Raw genomic sequence first — 23,808 nt, 5'->3', positions numbered from 1 at the left:
TTACAGATTTTACAGATTTTTGTAGTGGTTATGGGGCAGTGAGTCTCTTGGTGCAGACCGTCTGGCTTTTGTCAAACAAAATACCCTCCTGGTACCCAAAGAGCAGCCAGTCCCCTTTTGGATAACGAAAATGTTTCTGCCTAAATTTGTAGAGCAGTCATAGTCTGTGAGTATGTTCTGCAGAAAGGAAAGGGAGCGTATAAACGTTACAGCACCTGTCATAGTTTTCCATCCTAAATTGGATATTGTCACTTAGCATGACCGCTAAAGACGTCAGTGGGATTTCAATTATGTGTCCTAAAGTACTAGCATAGCCAGGTCATGATAACCCCATACTGTTAATTGTAATCTACTAATGAAAGTGAGAAAAAGTTAATCCCTTACCTCTTATTGCTAACTGTGTTACATTAAGCTTGACTAGTCATCGCAGTAGATCTTTCGTTGTTGTTTTTTTTTTTTTTTCAGTGTTGTTGATACTGGCTCCTATTCGCGAAATTGCTACTTGACTGGACATATTTTCAAATATTGGCAACTTTGTAGAGTCTGGATAGTGGAGAATAACACAGTGCCATCCTCACGCTGGATGTTTGGTCTTATGTGCATTGAGACTTCATTCAAGAAAGGATGTGCAAATATGGAAATGTGTGCCCCTCTTGTGTAGTTTGAGACCCTACTGCCATGGATTGGATTGGTGAGGACCCTAATTCCCCCGTAGTAATATAAATAGAGTTCCCACTTGCAGCCTATTAAAAGGAGCTGTATGGGAGCCCTCCCCTTGTTTTTATTAGCAGGCTTCACCGATGACCACAGGGTGTGGGCAGCTGGGGACATTATGATGTCTCTCTGTATGTGAACAACCCCACTGTTCCTAAGGGTTTTTTTGTTTTGTTTTTATGTAAATTCTTTATTTTTGACTCAAGTCATGGTCTCAGTAAAATGTTACAGAAAAAAACCAACTTATGCATAACAACAAACACATATGGTAGAACAAGATAGACAGGCTTTTTGGCGTAGAGTGATATTGGACCAGAAGCTGAGGGAATTTTGTTTTGGGTAGTGGGAGGCAGCGTGTATTCGTAAGCCTAGTGTGCTTAGGGGTGTGACCTTGTGGCCTAAGAGTCTAGCGTTACTAAGGCAAATAGGCTGATTTTGCTTATGGTAAAATAAGAGTGTTATGGTCCGTTTGTCCGACTGGATTGTATGGGGAGCGCTTGCTCTACTGTGTGGGCCTTTAGACAGCATGCTCCTGTGTGTGATGTTGCCCCTTAACCCCGGAGGGGAGGGGGATCAATTCTGCAGTGTAATTAGACATTGTACTTGCGAACATAAACATCAGGGAGGGAGAAGTCCCGAAAGCTTTGGATGGCATGCCCGTGTAACAAGAGGGCTGTTAGGAGTTAGGTGTTAGTCCCAGGCTTCTTCAGGTCATGGCCGCTATGGCTGTTCTTGCTCCAGTCCTTAGGGGAACGAGAGGTGAGAGATCTGTTGCAAGCCCAGTGTTGATAGGAGATTTGTGGCACCCTGCATATCTTGGATCTTAAATGATGTGTCACCATGGTGGATTAATAGCACCCGAGGTTGTCTCCATTTTTATTTTATTTTGTGCAGGCGGAGGAGAGCCGTGAAGGGCTTTGTTGAGCGGTGCCAGTCCAGGGTTATCCCCGATAAATCCGCGTAGAAGGAGAGCTGCATATTCCCAAACACGTATGGCGTTTGGGTTCTCATCGCTTGAAGGACCGCTGATCTGTCCTTATGGCTCATGAAGCGCACCAGGAGGTATCTCGGTGCCGCAGCCGGGACTTCAGCAGATCATTGGGAAGCGAAACATCCCACCCAGGGCCATTTGTTTGGCCTGTTTAGGGGGCAAGAGAGCTGACAGCAGGCGCCAGATGAAATGCGGTACCGGTGCCTCTGATATCTCCTCACCGAAGCCCCTGATCTTGAAGTTCAGGCTTCATCTCTGATCTTCCAGGTTTGCAAACCGCTGGTCCATTATGTGGCTCTGCTGTTGCAGGTCTTGTATTTTTTTTTGCAGCTGCGATGTGTCTTGTGTGTTTCGGCGGGAGTCGGCTTATGAAGCCTTGCAGGTCTCCGCGGATCAGGGCTATGTCAGCTTGTATGGTGAGCTGAAGCCGGCTAGGAGAAGCTTTAGTTTGTGGGTGAGTTTGGAGAGAGGCTGACAAGACAGGTGGATGGTGTATTTCAGCCCTGCTTGTACGGTAGTCTGATATATGCGAGCAGTCGTCGGCGTAGTCGGCCATGGTTGTCCCCATGTTGTTGTGGGCGTGCCGCTATAGGTCTCTGATAGTGTTGCTCTGCTGAGGTTTATCGGGCTTGACCTTTTTGGTTTTCTGGACCATTGTATCAATTGGAGCTGATGGGTCAGTTTGGTACCTTTTGCCAGTAATTTGGGCCGCTTTAGAGGGTCCAGAATGTGTGCTTTGTACGGAACTCCAATTACATGCTTGGCTCCGCCCCTGTTCCTATGGTTTTTTTTTTGTTTGTTTGTTTTTGTTTTTTATTCTTTATTTTTCCTGTGCATGGTAGTATAAACAGGCTTGCAAAGCCATAACAACTTTTGCATGCAGGTTGGAAAACGTATAGATCATATGCATGGAATTTTGCAGTTATTACACCGTTTTTTTTGTTTTTTTTTATGTTGCAGGAACGAGATGTGTATATGCGACCTTAAGCAGCCCTCTCTGTTGTGTTATATGCGTCTCTTCGTATTTGTTGGGCTGCGGTGTGTGTGTTCAGTTGACCTCTTAGTTGGTTAGGTTGTGGTTGGGAGAATAATTTGGTATAGTTAAACGTGAGTGGAAAGTAGTGACGGAGTGTTAAACCCTTAGGCTTCAGTGTGTATGTTGGTGGTCCCGTGAGCGTGTGCTATGTCTCATGAGGTGAGAGGCCCCGGCTAGCTGGGTGTAGATAGGTGGGTCTATGCCAATATGCCACCAGGAGGGCAGGGTGCGTGTGTTGTGGGTGCTCGGGTGTCGTTGCTCCCAGCACTGCGAGGGAGGGAAACCGTTGTCTGTTGGGGGAGTTCCCTGCCTTTGGGTTTGGGTTGTGTAGTTGGTCTATAGAGCTTGGGATCGCCATACGGGTTCCATTCGGCCCATTGTGAGGGGAGATGTTGTAGCCCTTGATTTGTGGTGCCCTTAACCTAGAGGGCTGCAGGAGGGGCGGGGGGAGAGGGGAGGAGTGGTGCGGGTAGTGTCTCTGAGTATCTGTTAGTGCGCCCTTGTCCAAGGTGTGTGGTGTGACTGCGCTAAGAGAGTGTGTGGAACAGCAAAAACAATAATAACATTAACAGCGGGGATATGGGGTTGTCTTCTTGACCCGTGAGTGGGTGCCCATTTTTCTCCCGTTCTTGGTGTGCAGTATAGTCCTCTTACAGGGTTACGGGTTGAGAATCCTGAAACCTCCTGCCCTTGGGACAAATGGAGTAGTGCGGTCCGGATCCCATGTTGCTCTGGGGGTTGCCGCGGATGGCTCTGCGTTTCGGTGGGTCAGTCCAAGTGCTTTGAGAAATGCTGGTGCCCCCTCTACATGTGTGGTTCCCTTGTGGGTCGCTGTCAGGATTCCAGGGGCTCCCCATCTGTAGGGAATGTCCGCAGCTCTCAGTTGTGTGGTGATAGGCCCTAGTGACTTGCGCCAGAGTAGCATATTTTTCGTGAGGTCATGTTAGAAGGTCAAGGAGGCTTCTTCGAAGGTCAGGGGTATCTTGCCTCTCAGTGCCGTCATGATTTGTATTTTGTCATGTGTAGACACGCATCGGAGTATGATGTCTCGTGCGGTGTCAGTTGAATTGTTTAGGCAGTATACCCCATCTGTGGTGACTTTTTTGGTTGTCGGTTGTGGCAGGATGGTTGCCAGCATTCGCCGTGTGTAGTGAGGGAATTCCTCCATTTTAATTTCAGCTGGGATACCATGGATCTTTATATGGTTTCGCCTTTGCTTGTCCTCCAGGGCCATTAGTTGTAGGGACAGTGAGGACTGGTCTGCTTGTATTTGTTGTACTGTTTCTTTAAAAGCCAGGATGTCTGTCTGGATGTCTATAATGTCGTCTTCTAAGGCCCTTACCCTGTCTGTGATTGCTTGGATGTCTGTCCTAAGGAGTGTGAGGTCTGCCGCCCACAATTTCTGTATGTCGACCAGCGTGAGTTTTAGGTCGTGTCTGGTAGTGGGGGCTGACCCGTCTTGCGATTATAGGGACTTTAGCAGGCCGGTCTGTTGGTGTGAGTCAGTCTCCATTACCTCGTAGGCTGGGGTATCTGTACCTGGGTCCCACCCGGGAGGCTGTTTGGGCTGTGCAGGTTTCCGGAGCATGTCCCCAATGTCCCTGCAGTCTGCTGCAGCAGTTGGCCTGTGGGATCGGCGTCTCATTGCAGGTATGTGCTCCCGCTGCGGCGGTGGTGCTTGAGGTGGTGAGGCTGAGAGTCCTGCTGCGGTGAGGAAAGCCTCGAGTCCTAGGATTGCAGGCACGAGGTAGGCCGCAGGCCTGCGCCGCCGTTTAAGTTGTTTCGCTGGTTGAAAGAAGGGCATCTATCGATGCGTCCTGGCTTAGGGAGGCCAGCTAGGTAGGTTTCAGGGGTGGATGGGCTTTTGATTTTGGGATAATCTGTGGATTGTGGTAGTTTATGCAGGAGCCTTGGCGTATGGCGTCTGTTCGGTTAGGCTCGCAGGCTCCGCCTCCCCCCGTTCCTATGTTTTAACACCTGCTTAAGGTACATGAGAGTATCTCCAATCCCCCAGGACGGCCTATTGTATCAGTTATTAACTTGCTTATCAGTAACAATTTGGCCTATGTGGACATTTAAAAAAAAAAATAAAAATTTAAACAATCTCGGTCCAATATTTGGAGTCCTATCACAGGGACATTTCACACTTACTCTCACCTATACCAGATATAAAATACTCAATTCTGCTTAAATCACTTTGTTTGTGTAGCCCTAGTCACACCTCCCCTGGAATGTGACTTGCACATCCTTCCCAAACACTTCCTGTAAAGAGTCATCTGATGTTTAAACTTTCTTTATTATGAGCCTCCTGCGTGTGATTAAAGTTCAAATTGCAGAGCAGGGGTTAAAACTTCTAAAAGCAAGTTAACATCTGATTGAAAAAATATGCAGGCTGTGTGAGTAACAGCCAGCAGAGGTGTTACTAGGGCTGCATAACCATAAACAAAAGTGATTTAACTACTAAATGGTAGAGAATTAAGCAGTAAGGCTGCAGGGGCATGATCTATACACAAAAACTGCTTGATTAAGCTAAAACTGTTTTGATGCCTATAGTGACCCTTTAAGGAAATATTTAGTATAATTGGGTATATTAGTTCGTAATTTTTAAATAATGAAATGTTTTCTATTTTTAAGAGATTGGACATTTTTTAAAATTTGTTCTGAATGGTTGTTGGGGGAAAATGTATATAAAATGTAGTATATAAAACCATTTCTTAGAAGATTAGACTTTTTTTTAGTTTAAAGGAACACTATAGGGGCAGGAACACAAACATGTATTCCTGACCGTATAGTGTTAAAACCACCATCTATCACCCTCTGGCCCACCCTTGCCTTCCTAAATATAGTAAAATCTTACTTGTATTCAAGTCTGCTGCTGACTGTGCCTCTGACATAATCAGAAGTGATTATGTGAGCCAGTCACAATGCTTTCACACAGGATTGGCTGAGACTGTCAAGGAGGCAGATCAGGGGCAGAGTCAGCACAAGTCGGACACAGCCCTGGCCAATTTAGCATCTCCTCATAGATATGCATTGATTCAATGCATCTCTATGAGGAAAGTGCAGTGTCTGCATGCAGAGGGTGTAGACACTGTGCAGCACTGCCCCAAGAATCACCTCTAGTAGCCATCTGTGGAGTGGCCAGTGGGAGTTATCCCTAGGCTGTAATGTAAACACTGCATTTTCTCTGAAAAGCTTGTGTTTACAGCAAAAAGCCTAAAGGGACTGATTATACTGAACAGAACAAATACAATAAGCTGTAGTTGTTCTGGTGACTATAGTGTCCCTTTAATGTATGAAAAGTTACGGCTTGAAAAAAGTTGCAATTTGAATATTTGGAAACAAAGTATAGTGTTGTTTCATATATCAGCAAGAAACACAATGATTTGTGTACATGTGGATGGATTTCATGTCAATTTGTAGGGAAGGATCAATTGAGTTAAATTTGAGCACATAAAAGGATGGTAATCGGTAATCATTCAACTCCCTGAAGAAGTGAACACAGACTCACAAAACGCATAGGATTGAACAATTACCACAATTGGTAAATCTGAGCCATGTCGGACTTTATAATTATAGAACTCTGTGGATCCCATACTACCAGCATGCACAGTGGGGACTGGAGTAGTATTTGCTAGTGGTCCGGGGGCTTCACTTGAGGATTGCATTTTACTGTTATGCCTATATAGGAGTTTAGGTGTGAAGGCAACAGAATTGTGAGTCAACATCCATCGGGGCTGAGTCATTTCATTTGTATTTTAAGCGTAACTATTACATGGTATGGGCATTGCACTTTATTCTAGATCTTCGATTGTATTCTTTGGTTGTAGTGGGAAGAATAGAATAGAATAATTTTTTCTTTATTCCTGGAATTTTAAAGTGTATGAAAAAGCAACCTGGTAGGGGGCGGAGCTTAACCTTGGAACGGAGCGGTCGCATGTTCAGCGAGCTCCGGCAACAACGCGACTAAATATCGACAAAACATACCTTTTACAGCCCTTACAACCCTACCGCCCGACAGCCAGGGCAGAGGGGCAAAGCACTCACCTGATCGATGCCCCCCTTTTTATACCGCCAGACGGGACGGAAAGCACGCCGCACATCCAAGGCCTACCCAGACTACAGGGCCTTCGAAGCGGCGCTCCACAACGCGGTCTTCTCCACAGCCATACCGCCCACGGAGCACACAGCCACCGACCTGGCAAACATGGGACGAAAATCCCAGCGGATAGCAACAGGTGCGTGCAAAGACACACAGGACATTAGCACCATGCTCCAGCGCACCGCAGCCCCGAAAATGGCGGCCACACCCGACCCAGACACAAGCTCCACGTGCTCAGAGCTCGCCATGGGGGACACCTTAGACCATCAGCCATCCCAAGGTGCACAAGCTGACCCTGATGCACTCACACCAGCCACAAAATTAGACATTAAAAACCTCCTAATGGAGCTAAAACAAATGTCCGCGGCAGACATGGCTTTAATGAAAACTGAGGTCTAGGCGGTCACAGACCGAGTGAAGACCACTGAAGAGGACATCATAGACGTCCAAAACGAAGTGAGGAGCCTAAAAGAAACAGTGTCCCACTTAAAAGCCTCACACACAAACCTGACCAACAAGCTGGATGCAGCAGAAGAGAGAAGCCGTAAGAACAACGTGAAAATTAGGGGTATCCCTGATGAAATAAGTCAGGCGGAGCTGCCACACTACTTTAGACGCCTGGTCGCCACCATATTGCCACACGCACAGGCCAAAAAATTAACTATAGCAGGGATATTCCGTATCCGGAAAACTCCACAGGCACCCCACCAAGCAACCAAAGATGTGATCGTACGGTGCCATACCCAAACAGACAGAAATGCCATCTTCGCTGCCCTAAAAGGCAAAACACCATTGGACTTTGAAACCGCAAATCTTACCTTTTATCAGGACCTGCACACGATCCACACTCCAATGGAGAAGAACCCTGCGCCCTATGACCCGCCGCCTCCAAGACGCCAAGCTGATATACCGCTGGACAGCACCAAAAACACGATCGGTGGACCACAACGGCACCACTCTACACCTCAACTCCACTCAGGAGGTTGACTCTTTCCTCAGGGCACTGGGACTCCCACAAGGATCTGACCACACAGAAGAGCCCGCCAGCTCCCATATGTGGGACCCCACCAGGACTGTCCCTTTTGTACCGAGGGGAAGAGGAACCCCTGAGGCAGCCACCTGACACCACTGACTGCTTTCCAACCCATAGGCGCACTTCACCAATGAAGCCTTTGCCGTTATAATTTGTTTTTCACTTGGTTTTGAATTTGTTTTTCCTATTAATTGTTTATTGCTTTGCACCTAGGCACCACTGTAAGGCACACTATTTCTCCCAGGATTAAAGGCCAACGTACTGGCAAAAATCCCGCACACCGCTATAGCCACACACGAGTAGCACACTACACGGTAAACCACTCTCATGTTCGGGCCAACAATAGGCCACAGGAATATTCTGCCCCCCGCGGCCTCCCTGGTTAGGGGCCACTAACCACTTGACACCGCACGAGTATCAATGAAACACATAGGGCAACCCAGGAATAGAGTTACTTACGCCTACACCAAGCAAGCTAGAACCTGGGGCCTCTAAACAGAGCCACACTAACAAGGAGTGGGGCAAAATTCTTTATCACCATCGCTACCATTTGGAACCACTCACATGGGACGAGGGATTGATATTTAGAACCCTACACACACAATGGACGTACAGAGTATACTACACATGTACAACTTCTTCCTCCAAACAGGAGACTATGGCGATCTAGCGATAATTCTAAATAGAATGTTGTAACGTAAGAACTTAATTTCCTAATTTAAAATTGTGCATAGTATTTCAATGCCAAATGTTTTTTCATGTTTTATGGTTTAAAGCCTGAGACAGCTGTTGTGGCATCTCAAGCGACTATGTTAAGCAAATGCGCAACAAAAATATAGAATTAAAAAAAAAAAAAAAAAAGCAACCTGGTTGGCAAAATTCCAACCAGAATAAGCTTTAGTAAACACGAGAATTGTCATTCCTGACATAATTTGGCTATTTTAACTGGATATTGTCCTTCTGGCTTTTAGTAAATGTATCCTGTTAACCAACTACTGGTAATGGTAACAGGAGTTATATTTTATCAAAGTTGCTAAATCTAGGATTTATTATATCTTTCTTTCTACCTTATTTGATTGTGTATTGAATTGTTTTAATAACATAGACAGTTTGAGGGTTCTTTTCTTTTCTGATTGTGGCTGTTGGATGATATTTGAAATGTCTCATGACCAGGATGTCATATTGCATCGTTTTTTCTTCCCAAAAGGTCAGTGCTGATATAAAATAGTTTTTAACATTAGCTCTCCTTCAGTAAGATTAAAGGCAGTGGCTAGCTCATGCTCTTTTTAATCTTCAAAGTAGCAAACATGAGTAAAGCACAGTAAAGCATGACTGCAGATCCACACACCAGTAAATTAAAACTCTCCTTCCCCCTTTGATTTATATATGTGTTGGTGTGTTCACGCTGAGTTCCAATCTGTCTCGATGTGGCCTTGCAGCTAGGTTTGAAGACCCGTGTTGCAATTACCTTCAGGAGGTTGTATGAGTCCTAAAGATGGTTTCTATTAATGGTGGGCTGACATTCAAGTAATTAATAAACAAGCATTTCCCCTGATGTTAGAAGAACACTGCCTGGTGATCGCCTTGACTGTGAATGTGATGTTATGCCACTATACACTAATCAGCCACAATATTAAAACCACCTGACTAAAATTCATGCTGCCAAAACAGCTCTGATGCATCGAGGTATGAACTCCACAAGGCCTCTGAACGTGCCCTTTGGTATCTGGCACCAAGAAATTAGCCGCAGATCCTTTAAGCCCAGCAAATTGTGATGTGGGGCCTCCATGGATTGAATTTGTTGTTTCAGCACATCCTACAGATGCTCAATAGGATTGAGTTCTGCGCAATTTAAAGGCCAAGGCAATACCTTGAACTCTTTTTCATGTTCCTCAAATAATTCCTGAACAATTTGTGCAGTGTGGCAGGATGCATTATCCTTTTGAAAGAGGCCACTACCATCAGGGAACACCATTGCCATGAAGGGAGGAACGTGATCTGCAACAATCTCTAAGTAGGTGATATGTGTCAAAGTAGCATCCACATGAATGCCAAGACCCAAAGTTTCCCAGCAGAACATTACCCAGAGCATAACACTGCCTCTGCCAGCCTGCCTGCTTCTCATAGTGCTTCCTGCTGCTATCTCATCCCCTAATAAACGATGCACACACACCTGGCCATCCACCTAAAAGAAAATGTGATTTACCAGACCAGATAAGGCTCTTCCAGTGCTCTGGTGTCATCTGCGACTACGCAGCACCATACAAAGCAAACTGCGATGTACTGTGCGTTCTGACACCTTTCTATCATGGCCTACATTGAGTTTTTCAGCAATTTGAGCTATAGTGGCTCTTCTGTATTATCGTAACAGACAGGCCAGCCTTCCATTCCCACATGCATCAATGAGCCTTGGGTGCCGAAGACCCTGACGCCATTTACCGGTTGTCCTTCCTTGCACCATTTTTGATAGGTACTAACAACATACCTGGAACACCCCACAATACTTCCATTATGTAGATGTTCTGACCTAATTGTCTAGTCATCGATATTTGGCCTTTGTCAAAGTCACTAAGATCTTTTTACTTGCCCATGTACCTTCTTCCAACACATGACATTGAAGAACTGTCTGTTCACTTGCTGCCTTGCCTTTGTGCCAATATAATCAGTGTTATTCACTCCACCTGTCAGTGGTTTTAATGTTGTGGTTGATCAGTGTGTATCTCCGTAGTTCACTAATATGTATAACTATTAAATATATTGTATATAGTATGGATACACGCACCCCACTGTTTTCTTTTTCTCTATCTTTTTCTCTATCTATATTGAATTAATATTGTTGGATAAGCTTTCCAAAAGATTTAATATTTTGGATGCGTTATTTAAAATTACTTTTTCAATATATTAAAGTATCCAAAAAGATATAACATATACAATTGTATTAATACATAAAAAAATAAAAAATTTACAGGGTTAAAAGTTTAGCCAAAAATATTAAATGATTTTAAAAGCTTATCCAACAACATTAAATCAAGACTTTTTGCTTACGGAGTAGATTCATTTGTAAGTAATTATGGTGGAGCGCTTAGGGAATTATTCCAATGCGATGTAATTTTATATAAATATAAGTGTCAATCTTATAAAGTACAATTTTAACCTTCATGTTTTTGTGCAAATATTTATTTAAAAAAAAATGCCAATCTCCTAAGGTGCACTTAAAATGTATATATACATATATATCAAAAAGTATGTATATATCACTTCACAAATTATTTGAATTCGTAAAAAATAAGTGCATTCAAAAAAAATAAACCAACATTAAAGGACCACTAAGAAATACAATATGTGTTGGATTTAGCTAATGACTCTAAAACCAAATGAAATAAAACATAGCATAATACAGTTTTAGAAATGTAATATTTCCTGCTATAGATTGCACTCACAGGATATTGAAAGTATATGCGCTCTATTGGTGCCTCCCCTGATGTTTTGGGGGGCTAGTATCTCCCTCTTAGGATCAAGTATCAGCCGGTATCAGGAACCTTTCAGGACTCTGACTGGTAGATAGGTAAAAAGGAGGTTTATTGGTCTTACGTGTTTCGTCCACCAGGGGACTTCCTCAGGGACCAGTATACAGTAAAACACAGTGAGTAGATAATGCTCCCAAACAAAACAGCAGCATAATTCCACCCTCCCATCAGTCCCCTTAAATAGGGCTAGTCCCTTCAGTTCATTGGTGGTTCCAGTGGGTGTGTTCCTGATTTATCTTTCCATTGGTGGTTCCTGAATCCTCTTCATCTGTTGTTCATTCAAATATAATTGTAGTTATACTTCCAGCTGATCAGTAGTTTGAGAGCGACGAAACCGGAAGTGACAAAACCGGAAGTGACAAATGACATCCACTTCGGTGCGCTCCAATTTGCGTTTCACTTGTTTTAAAAAATAAAAATAAAAGAAAAATAAATAAATTCAAAATGACATAAGGGGGGTTAAAGAGAGAGATCCCAGAGTACAGATCACTAAAAAGGTATTTTTCACTGTTAAGTGAATAAATAAAACAATAGCCGATCATATCAATAACATCTACGTCTATTATTCACAAGAAGCAAACTAAATCTATATCGACATTCAGTCCCCGTGGTTCTAAAGTACACAACTTATGGATCCAAAACATCTCTCTTTGAGATAATCTCTGGACCCTATTTTCACCTCTCCACTGAGGTAAAACCCTCTCAATTCCAATGATTTTAAAGTTTTTAAAGGAGAAGAGGGGACATGAGTTACAGTGTACGGGGACTGAATGTGATAAAGGCCTTTTTAAATATTATTTATATGCTCCAAAACCCGGATTTTAAGATTCCTTTTGGTACAGCCGACATATTGTTTGCCGCATGGACACTGCAGTAAGTAAACCACAAAGTCCGTGCGGCATCAAATCTCGGTCTTGATGAAAAAAGACTCTCCAGTAACAAAACTAGTGAAAGTTTTAGTTCTCACAGAATTAACCGTTGTACAGGCTTTGCAACTGTTCCATCCCCTAAATCCCTAATATGTCTCTCTCTGTTCATGTTACATTTTAAAGCATAACTTGGGGCAAGTACATTTTTTAAAGTCTGATTTTTTTTCTACATATTAGAGTAGGACGTATTGGTAGAGAGCTTCCCAATATTGGGTCTTCAAGTAACACCTGCCAGTATTTTTGTAGACTTTTTTTAATGCGTTGATGGTTCACATTGTATTGTGTCATGAATGCATATTTAAAAGATTCATTAGAGTCCTTTATTCTTGGTTTATCCATTAGCAACTCACTCCTTTCCGTCTTTCTTATAACCTTGATCTATTTTTCCCAAACTATTTTTGTTTTTTGTTGTATCCCTTCTTTATCAATTTGTTCTTAATATGTTTTGACTGGAATTCAAAATCCTGAGACTGAGAACAGTTGCATTTTACAGATCACGGGGACCGCCATGGGCACCAGGTTCACCCCCAGGTACTTTCATACCTGTGAGTGCAATCTATAGTAGTAAATATTACATTTCTAAAACTGTATTATGCTATGTTTTATTTCATTTGATTTTAGATTCATCAGCTGAATCCCACACATATTGTATTTCTTGGCTTGTTCAGACGTAACACTACTTGGGAGGTGTTCAGTGGGAAGCTGTTTTTCTGTTTACTGATTTTTACTGATTCTGTTTTCTGTTCACTTCAGCTCAATGAAGTGATCTGGGTGCCAGTTACATCTAGGGTTAACCCTGCCTGCTGTAAACATAGCAGTTTCAGAGAAACTGCTATGTTTACATATGGATTAATCCAGCCTCTAGTAGCTGTCTCACTGTGATTTTCAGAAGTTGCCAGCGTCCATTGAGAATGCTTTCCTATGGACTGACTGAATGCGCGCACAGCTCTTGACGCACATGCGCATTCGGCGGAAGAGGGAGGCGAGTCTCCAGCGCCTAGGGAGCCCGGCGCTGGAGAAAGGTAAGTGTTTAACCCCTTCCTCCCCCTTCAGCCCGGCAAGAGGGGGGCCATGAGGGTGAGGGGGACCTATTAAAACTATAGTGCCAAGAAAACTAGTTTGTTTTCCTGGCACTATAGTGGTCCTTTAACCCCTTAAGGACACATGACATGTGTGACATGTCATGATTCCCTTTTACTCCAGAAGTTTGGTCCTTAAGGGGTTAAAATTATTAGCAATTTTGTGCAATTAGTGTCAGGATTACTAGTTGATCCAGCATGTAGAACTGTACCACATCTAGGACTAAAAGGTAACGTCTTACCAGGCCTTAGAAGGGCCGGACTTAACGTACCAGAGAATAGTCAGAATACTTGCCGAGGTCGGGGACACAGAATGGGACACAACGATGAGGGAAAGCCAAAAGTCAGGGATACCAGAATACAGGGAAGTCAAAACGAAGCCAAAGTCAATAACCAGAAATAAACGCTCAGGAACACACTCTCGGACAACCACTAAGGGAAACCATGACAGGGCAATGAGTAGAAGTAAAAATGCGTTTAAATAAGCCTTTTACAAATCTTATTGGCCGAAATCTGATCTTTTGATCCAGAACGTGCGCACGCGTTTCCCGCATTACGTCACACGCACGCTGACATTGTCTTCACCGTGGGCGGACATGGGGCTATTATTTGGCGTGGAGACGCAGCGGCCGAGCGCAGATACCGCAAGGTGAGGATGAATATGTTTTTTTTTTTGTTTGTTTTAAATGGTTTTTATTGTGCTCACAAAATAACGGCAAAAACCTCTCAAGGGTGAAGTTGAGTGCAATGTTGCCTGCGCAGAGGCATATTATTCAGAAGGATTAGTAATGTACATGGGCCTGCGCAGAGGCCAATTATCACTTTACATTATATCAGAAGCGAATAATGCTCAGTTATCATGTCCTAATGTATATTAAACGTGCATAAACTTTACAGGTATTTATAAATCTGAACTTAAATCAAACATAGAAAGCAGCATTTAAGTGCTGTGTTCCAACAGTTATAGCAGTATAAAGGCAATTGATAACATTTATCTGGCTCATTTCTCGGGCAAGGTAGTTGGTGTGGGATTTCACATCATGAAAGAAAAAAAAAAATGAAAAGAAAAAAAATATATAAAAATATTTTTTATAAAAAAAAAAATTAAAAAAAAAGGTGAATAAAAAAAAAAAAAGAATGATTATCGACTAAGTCTTGACTGAGGTATGTATATTATGGCACTAACAGGCCTACCTTAAGTAAAGCAATCAATAGTCCAGGTCAATTCTTAGTGAGCACTTAAGTGAAGGAAAATAATAGTTGCATATGTGCCTGCGCAGAGGCTAAATACAGTTGTACCACACAATATCAGTCATCTGTATGTTCCATGCTTATAAATTCTGAGCCGCTGACCTGCGATGCACCTTGTCTAGTGATGTTATTGCTAATTTTATGCAGTGTGGAATGCACTACATGTATCGGGCAGGTCAACGTGAGAAGCCCTTGGGTGCCTTCGCTGAGGCTTGCGTGACCTCTCATGTACACAAGATGGGCGCAACATGTAAAGGGAGCGGATATGTGCGTTGCGGATTGACAGACTGAATGCCGGGAAAAACTAAAGTGTGGTGCTGCGCGTCTGGATAATTGCACCTATGCATCCTTATAGTAAAAGCGCCTGTATAAATAATTGGGCTCCTGATTAAAAATGCTAAAACTTTAGCTCATGCAGGTATTACAGCATAGGTAGCGTGTACTTGACTAACGCACCATACTGGGCTGCTGTCAGGAGGCAATGAGGAGTCATCGCTGTCTGTTGTGTGGCAGCGCCCAGTATAGTGGTGCATAGTGGACGCATAGTTACACCGTATTATGTAAAGAGACTGGAAGGGAACGCAAAAATTAAAGGAAAGAAAAAATAATAATAATAGTTTGCTAGATTTGAGCTATTCTTTCAGATTGGGGCCTCTGGTTTTTGGTTACAGGTCTATACATGCATCCATATAGGTATCTTGCGGAGATTATGCATAAGTTCAGTCATTGAATTTTTAACAAGTATAACATCTATGTCAAACCGAAGAAGAACATCCAATTATGCGGAATATGCGATAAGTATAGAGGAATGCATAGATATGTAAACAAATAAAATAAAATAAAATAAAAAGAAATAAATAAAATAAAAACAGAATAAAATAAATAAAAATAATTTTAAAAAAAAACACGAAAAAAACATGCTATATATGGAATTCCTAATGGTTTCCTTCCTCTTTCCCTTTCCTTTTCTTCTTTGCTTTTTGATCAAGTCCACTGGTTACAGGGGGGCCGTAGGTAAGACACACACGTGCAGGGGAACCACCCGTAGCCGCTGCCGCGGGAGGCCCGCGGGGGCGCCAGCCATCAGCCAGCATCTCTCCAGGCCCCGCCATATTACCAGCCGAGAGCTCAATAGCGCGGCGGGCACTCGGAGACCCACCAGTCCACAGGGCCCCCCCACCTAGGGTCTGCGTGTCAGTCGGCTCCTGCACCCCCACCTCGCCACCAGAGTCCCAGCTCAGCGGGGCGAAGGCCGACGCTTGTCTCACCCAACACCGGCCTCTCAGGGCATGTGACGACTGTCCTCTCAGCTACCGGTCTGCCGGAGGTCGCAGTGTCCCAGACCCCCAGGGCTCACAGCGCTGGGGACAGCTGCCTCCAGGCCCCCCTCAAAACCCAGGGGCAACGGCTCCTCGTCCCCGGCATGGCGTAGTCCCAGAGCCGCCACCTCAGGCCAGCACATCTCCCGGGCATCGCAGCAGCGTCCCATAGGGCCCCACCACTTGCGTGCATCTCCCCCAGCGCCCCACCTGTCCTGCGGGTGCCGGATCAATATGAGAGCTTCTCAAGGCAAGGCAGGCGATCCTTTCAGGGAGAGGCAGTGGAGGTTGGCTGTGTGAGCAAGTCTTCCGATTTCGGGTGTCATTTCCAGGCGGGCCACATCTAGGCAGCCTGTGCCTGTACAGGAGAGCAGCATTGTCTCCGGGCGGCGCTTCCCGCCTCGGAGTATGGCGCCTCCATGGGACCGGGTTCGCCCCCACCGGCCGGGGGGGGGGGGGGGGGCGGAGCGGGGCCGCGTCTCTCGCCAATATGGTCCCCCATCAGGACCCGTGGAGCTGGTGTGCTTGTGTATCTGGTCGGGTGATCAGTTGCCGGTTCATACTCAGCGGCTGTCCGTGCCTGTAGATGGTGTATAGGCCGGGCTTAACAGCTCCGGTGCTCCCAGTATGTTTCTGGCCCCGGTCTGGTACCGAATAGAAGCTCGGGAAATTCCCAGTGTTAATGCGGTGAGTAATCCGGTTTTGGAGTAGTCTGCAAGGGAGTTTGTCGCCTTTTTCCGGGGCTCGGGCGAGGAGCCCTGGTGCTTTGCTTCCATGCGGCTTGGCGGCCCGGCCCCGCCCCTCCGAGGATGAATATGTTGCATACAGTTACTATTTGTGGTTTATTATTAGAGGCATTTTGCTACATGTGAATATTCTTACAATCTTGTTTTAAGATTTATTGGTTAGCTTTTGTATGTTTTTTTTTCTTACTTTTGTCCATTGATGTGAGATGCCCCCCCTTTTTTTTATTGACACTTTGACAGTATTTAGGTGTCTCTATAAGCACCATTTCTGGGAACACCACATTGGGAATCCTTCTGGCATAAATTTGTTGCAAATGCCTCTCAGATGTCCTACTAACTAAAGTATTCCTCAAAAAAATAGTTCAATATAAAGGGCTAGGATTGTCTCAACTTGGTAGGAGTCTCAGACTTCTAATTTATCCACCACAAGAGCTAGGTTGAAAAGTCAATGGAATGGATCAGGGGACGCAACTGCGTCTGCCTTTGTTTTTTGAGTTTGTGCCTTTCTGTCAGGACTGAGTGATCACCTTGACTTTTTACCCAGCAGCTCTCTAGAGGATCTCTTACAAAAGGGAATGTCACACCTTTCCGTTTGTTTTGTCTTTTTGTTTGTGCCTTACATCAGTGTCTGTGTCTTCTGCATGTACCTCCTTTTTTATCTAATTTATAGGCCATTTTAAGCAACCATGTCACTCCAAATGTTCCTTTCTCCCGTATTTTTCTCTTCCTCTTTTCTTCCTTTATTGGCAAATTCTTTGTAAAATGCACAAGACAAAGTAGGGACTACTTTTTCCTATGCTTGACAACTCTTGACAAAAGGTGAGCTTAAGGTGTGACATCAGGGGTGAAGAGTGGCAGAAGAAGGCGGTGACAACATGTCACCACCATGCTTCTGAAGATGGTGCAAGATAGGAAGAAAATCCAGCACCAAAAACAAAGAGCTTTTTCAAGGTAAGAAAGAAGGACCTGTATTATAAAAAAAAATTACAGGGGGAGGGGAGGAAGACAAATAGGTTTGAGGGGAATAATACAGAACAAAATCAATTTCCCATGCCAGAGCTGTTTTAAAGGGACACTATAGGCAGTCTGACCACCCCATCTCAAATAAGTGACCTGGATGCTATGTTCATGTAATTTTTACCTTGCAATGTAAAACACTGCCTTTCTGCAATGCCTCCTTGTTCCTTTATTCTATCTGCCCCTGGGTATGTACTAGTTGGATCCTGATATTTAATTGCACCATGCAAATATATTAACACAATTATGAACTATGAGATCTGTGACAAACTCCCCTTTCCACCTGAATTTGCCACAAACACCTTGAGAAGCCTGCTTGCCAGCCTCCTGCCCACAGAATATGGGCCCTGAAATATTCCCTGTAAAAGTCTCCGTTCATGTATTTGGACTACATGGTTCGGGAACCAAACAGCCGCACGAGACCACCCGAGAGCTTGTTAAGCCTAATTGCTTCTTTGTAGCAATTTCCACCACAGTGTTCAAGGTGTTCGTCTGGGTGGCTGCATTTCCTATGGACGACCACGAGGTGGCGGCCATCTTGTTCACACAAACGCAGGCAGTGCTGTTTGGTTGTCGAGTTCATGGAACTGAAAACGGACACAAACTCCCGAACACCGCTGGACTTTCAGCATTACCTGCGTTTGGTTCTACAACACTTAGGAAGACACTGTTCGGTGGAAATGTTCCCACAAACAAGGGGAACAAGCTCCAGAATATTGACTATGTTCAGTAGTTTGTTCGGTTTTAAACTACCGAACTAGACAGACTGCTAGCCCTGAACTTATGGAACTGAGAGGCAGGAGCCTCGTATGTGGTCGGTCAAACAAGGACTTCCAGGAAATTCCCGAACCCCTGAACTGATCTGGGTGATTTTTGGATATGTTTTTTTAGTATGTGAGTAGGGGTGTGGCCATAGGCAAGGCTGTTCTGAGACATTTTAGGTAATTTACTAATAGCTATTTATGCAACTAAAATGTAATTTATAACAATAACAATGTATCTTATATACACAGACTGATTTCTAAACATATTTACTGTACTTTAACCCCTTAAGGACCAAACTTCTGGAATAAAAGGGAATCATGACGTGTCACACACGTCATGTGTCCTTAAGGGGTTAAAGAAACATTGCTGGGAGAAATATTGCTGTGGAGGTCTGTTATACACTCAAGGCACACCAAGAATATGGGGCTCCTTGAAACGAGGACATTATGATAGAAAAGAAGGACAGAGGGACTGATGCCCGAAATAGTATAATACAAATAATATTTGTAAGAAAAATAATGTGCTTATAATTTCATTGATTAATAATCAGTCTGAACTGAGATACTTGTGTGTACTATTAAATTGATTATGATTCAGTGACTTTGTTTAATTAATAACATTTATAAAAGTTTTATAAAACATGGTTTATCATCCCCATCTGGAATAATAACTTCTATAATGTGTTAATTAGACCTCAACCAGACAGATTAAAGTCATTAAAGTGACACTGTCACCGTTTAGAGACTTTGCTGTTTTCACAAAGTCTCCCGATAGTGACATCACGGTGTGGGGTCCGTTGGTTGCGGGGGGCAGGTAAGGGTGAGATTACCTGAATATGTCCTTTCCGCGCCGCCATCTTGGTTGCACTGCTCCTCTTTGCCAGGAGCCAACACTAATGCTTGTAAGTACAGCATTAGAGTCTATGGTGGATTACGTGAGATCATTCATAGACACAGCCAATTCCGTGCAACCGTCACTGATGACAGCTGCAGGTCTTGACACATAGGCTTTGCCTTGTGTCAGGAAGTGTCAGGTGGAGGAGAAATACAGAGACAAAGTAGTTCCTACTTTTTCTCTATTTATCCCTTGACTATCTTCATGAAATACTCATTTTTAATATGGGGTCGACAGTGCCACTTTAATTATATAGGCCACAAAGATTCACATGTGATGTCTTAGCATATTTCTATATTTTTAATATAAACCTTGCAACACATATTACAGTCTTGCTCTTTGTATAACTTTATAACTAACTTTATTATTAATTCACCAGACCAAAGATTCCGTGGCAACTAGGGACACTATAGTCACCAGAACAACTGCAGCTTATTGCATTTGTTCTGGTGAGTAGAATCATTCACTTCAGCCTTTTTGCTGTAAACATTGTCTTTTCAGAGAAAAGGCAATGTTTACATTACAGCCTAGTGATAACTTCACTGGCTACTTCTTAGATGGCTGCTATATCTACTTCCTATCTCAGTCTTGCCTAGTTTGAATCACAACATTCAGTATCTCCTCCCACTGCATGCAGACACTGAACTTTCCTCATAGAGATTCATTGATTCAATTCACCACTATGAGAAGATGCTGATTGGCCAGGGCTGTGGTTTGAATTGTGCTGGCTCTACCCCATATCTGCTTCCTTCACAGTCTCAGCCAATCCAATGGGGAAGCATTGTGATTGGCTCATAACAACACTTCTGATGATGTCAACAGGCAGCTTGCTGTTCTGAGGCAAACAGGGACACAACCAGCAGCTTCAGGCTTGAATACAAGTAAGATGTTACTATATTTAGGGAGGCAAGAGGGGGCCAGTGGGACTAGATGGTGGTTTTAACACTATAGGGTCAGAAATATACATTTGTGTTCCTGACCCTATAGTGCTCCTTTAATTTCATACATTCAGTATTGCTTATATAACATTGGAACAGTGACTTGATCAGTTTTATGGACTTTATTGGCAAACTCCACAGGTTTGAACTTTTGTCTAGGACAGTGTTCCTGTATGCTTACATAAACAAACCAATTATTGCACCTTTGAATGTCTTGCTCAGTACTGATGAATCCATTTTGTTTCCAGTCACCTATGGTTTATGTATTAGTATTGCATAGCTTGTGAGATCACAATTGTTCTGACAGTGTTGGGAGACTGAGCATTCGCTTGGCACTATTCATATAAGATGGAAAGACTGATATAAGACTCTGCATAGTGAAACAAGGTAGAATTGGCCTTCATAAGGGGTTTGTAGACTATCTTGTTCATTCACACCTGCTCCATTAGATTAAACTCGTATCCCCTCGCGTGAAGTGTTATATCGAAGCTCAAAGTTTCCATGTGATTAAAGGTATATACAGCTATTTTTAGCAGCAAAGACCATGTGTTGCCCCATCATCCATTCTATTATTCTCACTTTTCAAGTTTTAATAATAATATCTATTCATCAGGACTGAGTTTTTGAGTTTTCTTACCCAAGCCCACACATGTTGCCACTGCTAGTGTTTTTGGGAAGTGGGATGAGGCCTGGTTATTTTTCCATATTATATTAATCTTAATGTTCAGTGTCTTGAAGATTTATCTCATATCCCTGAAATGAAACACTGTGCTGGCAGCAGGCATCACAATCACCCTCACGGTTCATAAGTAGATGAAGCGCCAGGAAATACAGTATGTGACAAATAAAAGCAGCAACTGCACAAGACAGAATATTGTGATATCATTCGCTGATTGGCTGTTTATGTTGTAGGGTTGGTGCAGCTACTTGTATACTTTTTCATATTTTCTCACACTTTTTTTCTCACACATACCCCTCTACTAAACCCCAGCTCTACCTTCTATTAAAACCCCAGCACCCCCTTTTACTAAACCCCAGCCCTCACCTCTACTAAACCCCAGCCCCCCTCTACGTAACCCAAGCCCCCTTTTACATAATCCCAGCCTCCCCTTTAGTAAGCCCCTTCCCCTGTTTAAAAAATAAATAAAAGAAAGAAAACAATATTAGCCAACAAGTAGACTTCACACACATTGCCACCGGTATCCGACTCTGGAATCCAGCCTCTGGTATACTCCCAATGACACCGGCCGCATCCTGTGCCAGAGCTCATCCTCCTGCTACTCCTTGAAACCCTGTAAAAGCGGAGCATATCAACGTCACGCCAAAAACTGACGTGGAGTTGTGCACCTCCGTGAGCCTCCAGGTCCTCCACTGTCCAGCCGCAACCATCGCAATACTTATTGCACCCCACCTAATGCATGGCACCAGGAGCAGACAGACCCCCTACTAGTCAGAAATATCTTTGCTGGGCCGCAAAGATTTTGGGCCACGTGTGGCATTCGGGCTGCAAGTTTGACATGCTTGCACTACAGCTTAATGTTGTGGCTCCAGTGTGTATGGGAAGTCCCTGTAGGCTGAGCACTGTAAATGTTGCCTTTTCAGGGAAAAGGTAGTGTTTACATGGCTTTCTAGAAACACTTCTAGTGGCAGTCACTCAGTCAGCCAATAGAGGTGCTTCCTAGTCCAGTTTAGTGTCTCCACACACTGCATGGAAACTCTGAATGTTCCCCATAGAGATACATTGAGTCAATGCATCATGAAGAGATGATGGTTGGTGAAGCCCAGTGTTTAGTCATGCATGCGCAATAGCCTCTCAATACTTTCCTATGTGAAAGTGTCCAATTGACTGAGATCAAGATTGATTATATCAGCCATGGAGGTGGGGCCATCCGCAGCAAGACCGGCATGGCATCAGTAAAAAGAAAGGTGAGTAAAAACACCTTTCCCATGCCATCAGAGGGGAGCAGGTAACCCAATAGTTAAATTTTATAGTGTCCGGAATACATATTTGTATTTTTAACCCTATAGTTTTCCTTTAAATAAGAACTGTCACTGGAATTTAAATAATTGAATAAAGCATTGGAACTTACCTAAAACACTTGTTAACCTTTTTTTCTCATGAAATACTCAGTTTGTTTTTTTTAATTTATCTTAACATGTTTGTAATTCTACTAAGGACAAGACAAAGCGATGACAAGCATAGCAAACACAGAGAAACCAAAATATTTTCATTTCTCCTATTCGCTGTATGCTGACTGTCAAATACGAGAGACAGAGCTTAAATCAATGATTGACAGGAGCCAAGATGGAGAGCCCAGTTGCAGGATAAAGAAGTGTGAATTGATACATTTTATTTTATTTTTCTCACCTCACAAATAAATAATTGTTTAATATACTGAACAGAAAGCATAGTATTGTGCATTCAGGGAAGGGACGGCCGCCATTTAAAGTATTGCTTGTATTTTGCTGTGTCCTCACACTGACTTTATTAAGAAGTACTAGTGTTTTTTCGGTCACAGGGAGTGTTCAAGCTGCTAAAGGAGAAGCCAGTGATGAAGATGAGGAGACAGAGTACTTTGATGCCATGGAGGACGCACCAGCCTTTATTACAGTAACAGCTGACCCCAAACAGCACAGGTAACTTTACCTCTTATGAATAACATAGGTCTCTGTGTTCCTCCTACACTGCGTGACATAGAGAACCTACCTCCCATATAGTTTTATTAGACGTTATTTATTAGTACCACAATCTCCATTTAGAATCTTACGTTAAACATGTACTTTAATTCAGATCACTGTATGTATCATTTTGCATTGTTCTCATCTCTATGTATGCTGTTGTAATTATGTAATTGAAGCGCCCTCCAGGAGTATCTCTGCTCTTTTGTTCTAGTACATTGGACTGACAGAGATGCTCATTTTCCTAATTAGCTGCTTTCTTTGAGATTTACTGAAGATAGGAATATAATTCTTCCAAACAAAACAGCTTCTACTGACTTTATTCTGCATTTACATGATATTACCAACATTACTGGTAGCATTTAATGTAAGCCATATTGAAGCATATTAGTACTGTGTAGCATCCCAATTAGGCAAAGTTATCAGACGGATTATGACTGATCCAAAGGCCTCTGTCTCATGTATTAAAGCACCATATTGATTGCTGTATATGAGGGTAACCAAAAGGTAGGCTTTTTTAGGCGTCATTGAACTGCAAATCCCATCATCCTCATCTAGCTTTTGTCTTGCTCAGAAGCTGACTGAGAACCGTGAGAGCTGCAGTTCTGTAAAAGCTAGACAAATACATGTTGAATTACCATTATGTGCAGTGATCAAGGGCTAAAATTGGCAAGTGTTGCAGAATACAGACCCCTGACCAGGAGGTATTTGGGGTTATTTTCGACTACCATAAACACTTCTCTAGCAGCGGTTTATGGTATACATATTGTATCCCAACAGTCGCAGAT

General features: G+C 43.3%; 1 protein-coding gene across 1 annotated transcript in view; it reads left to right on the top strand.

Moving 5' to 3' along the window:
- OSBP2 (oxysterol binding protein 2) overlaps positions 1–23,808 on the top strand; it is a 298,677-nt gene that overhangs the window by 213,155 nt on the left and 61,714 nt on the right. Inside the window, exon 5 of the mRNA XM_063454168.1 lies at positions 22,861–22,978. Within this exon, the coding sequence (XP_063310238.1) occupies positions 22,861–22,978 (118 nt within the window). The remainder of the gene's footprint in view (positions 1–22,860; positions 22,979–23,808) is intronic.

Source organism: Pelobates fuscus, chromosome 5 (genome assembly GCF_036172605.1).
Source record: "Pelobates fuscus isolate aPelFus1 chromosome 5, aPelFus1.pri, whole genome shotgun sequence".
Lineage (NCBI taxonomy): Eukaryota > Metazoa > Chordata > Amphibia > Anura > Pelobatidae > Pelobates > Pelobates fuscus.
The sequence above is the reverse complement of the archived record's forward strand: the minus strand, read 5'-3'. Positions and strand labels throughout refer to the sequence as shown.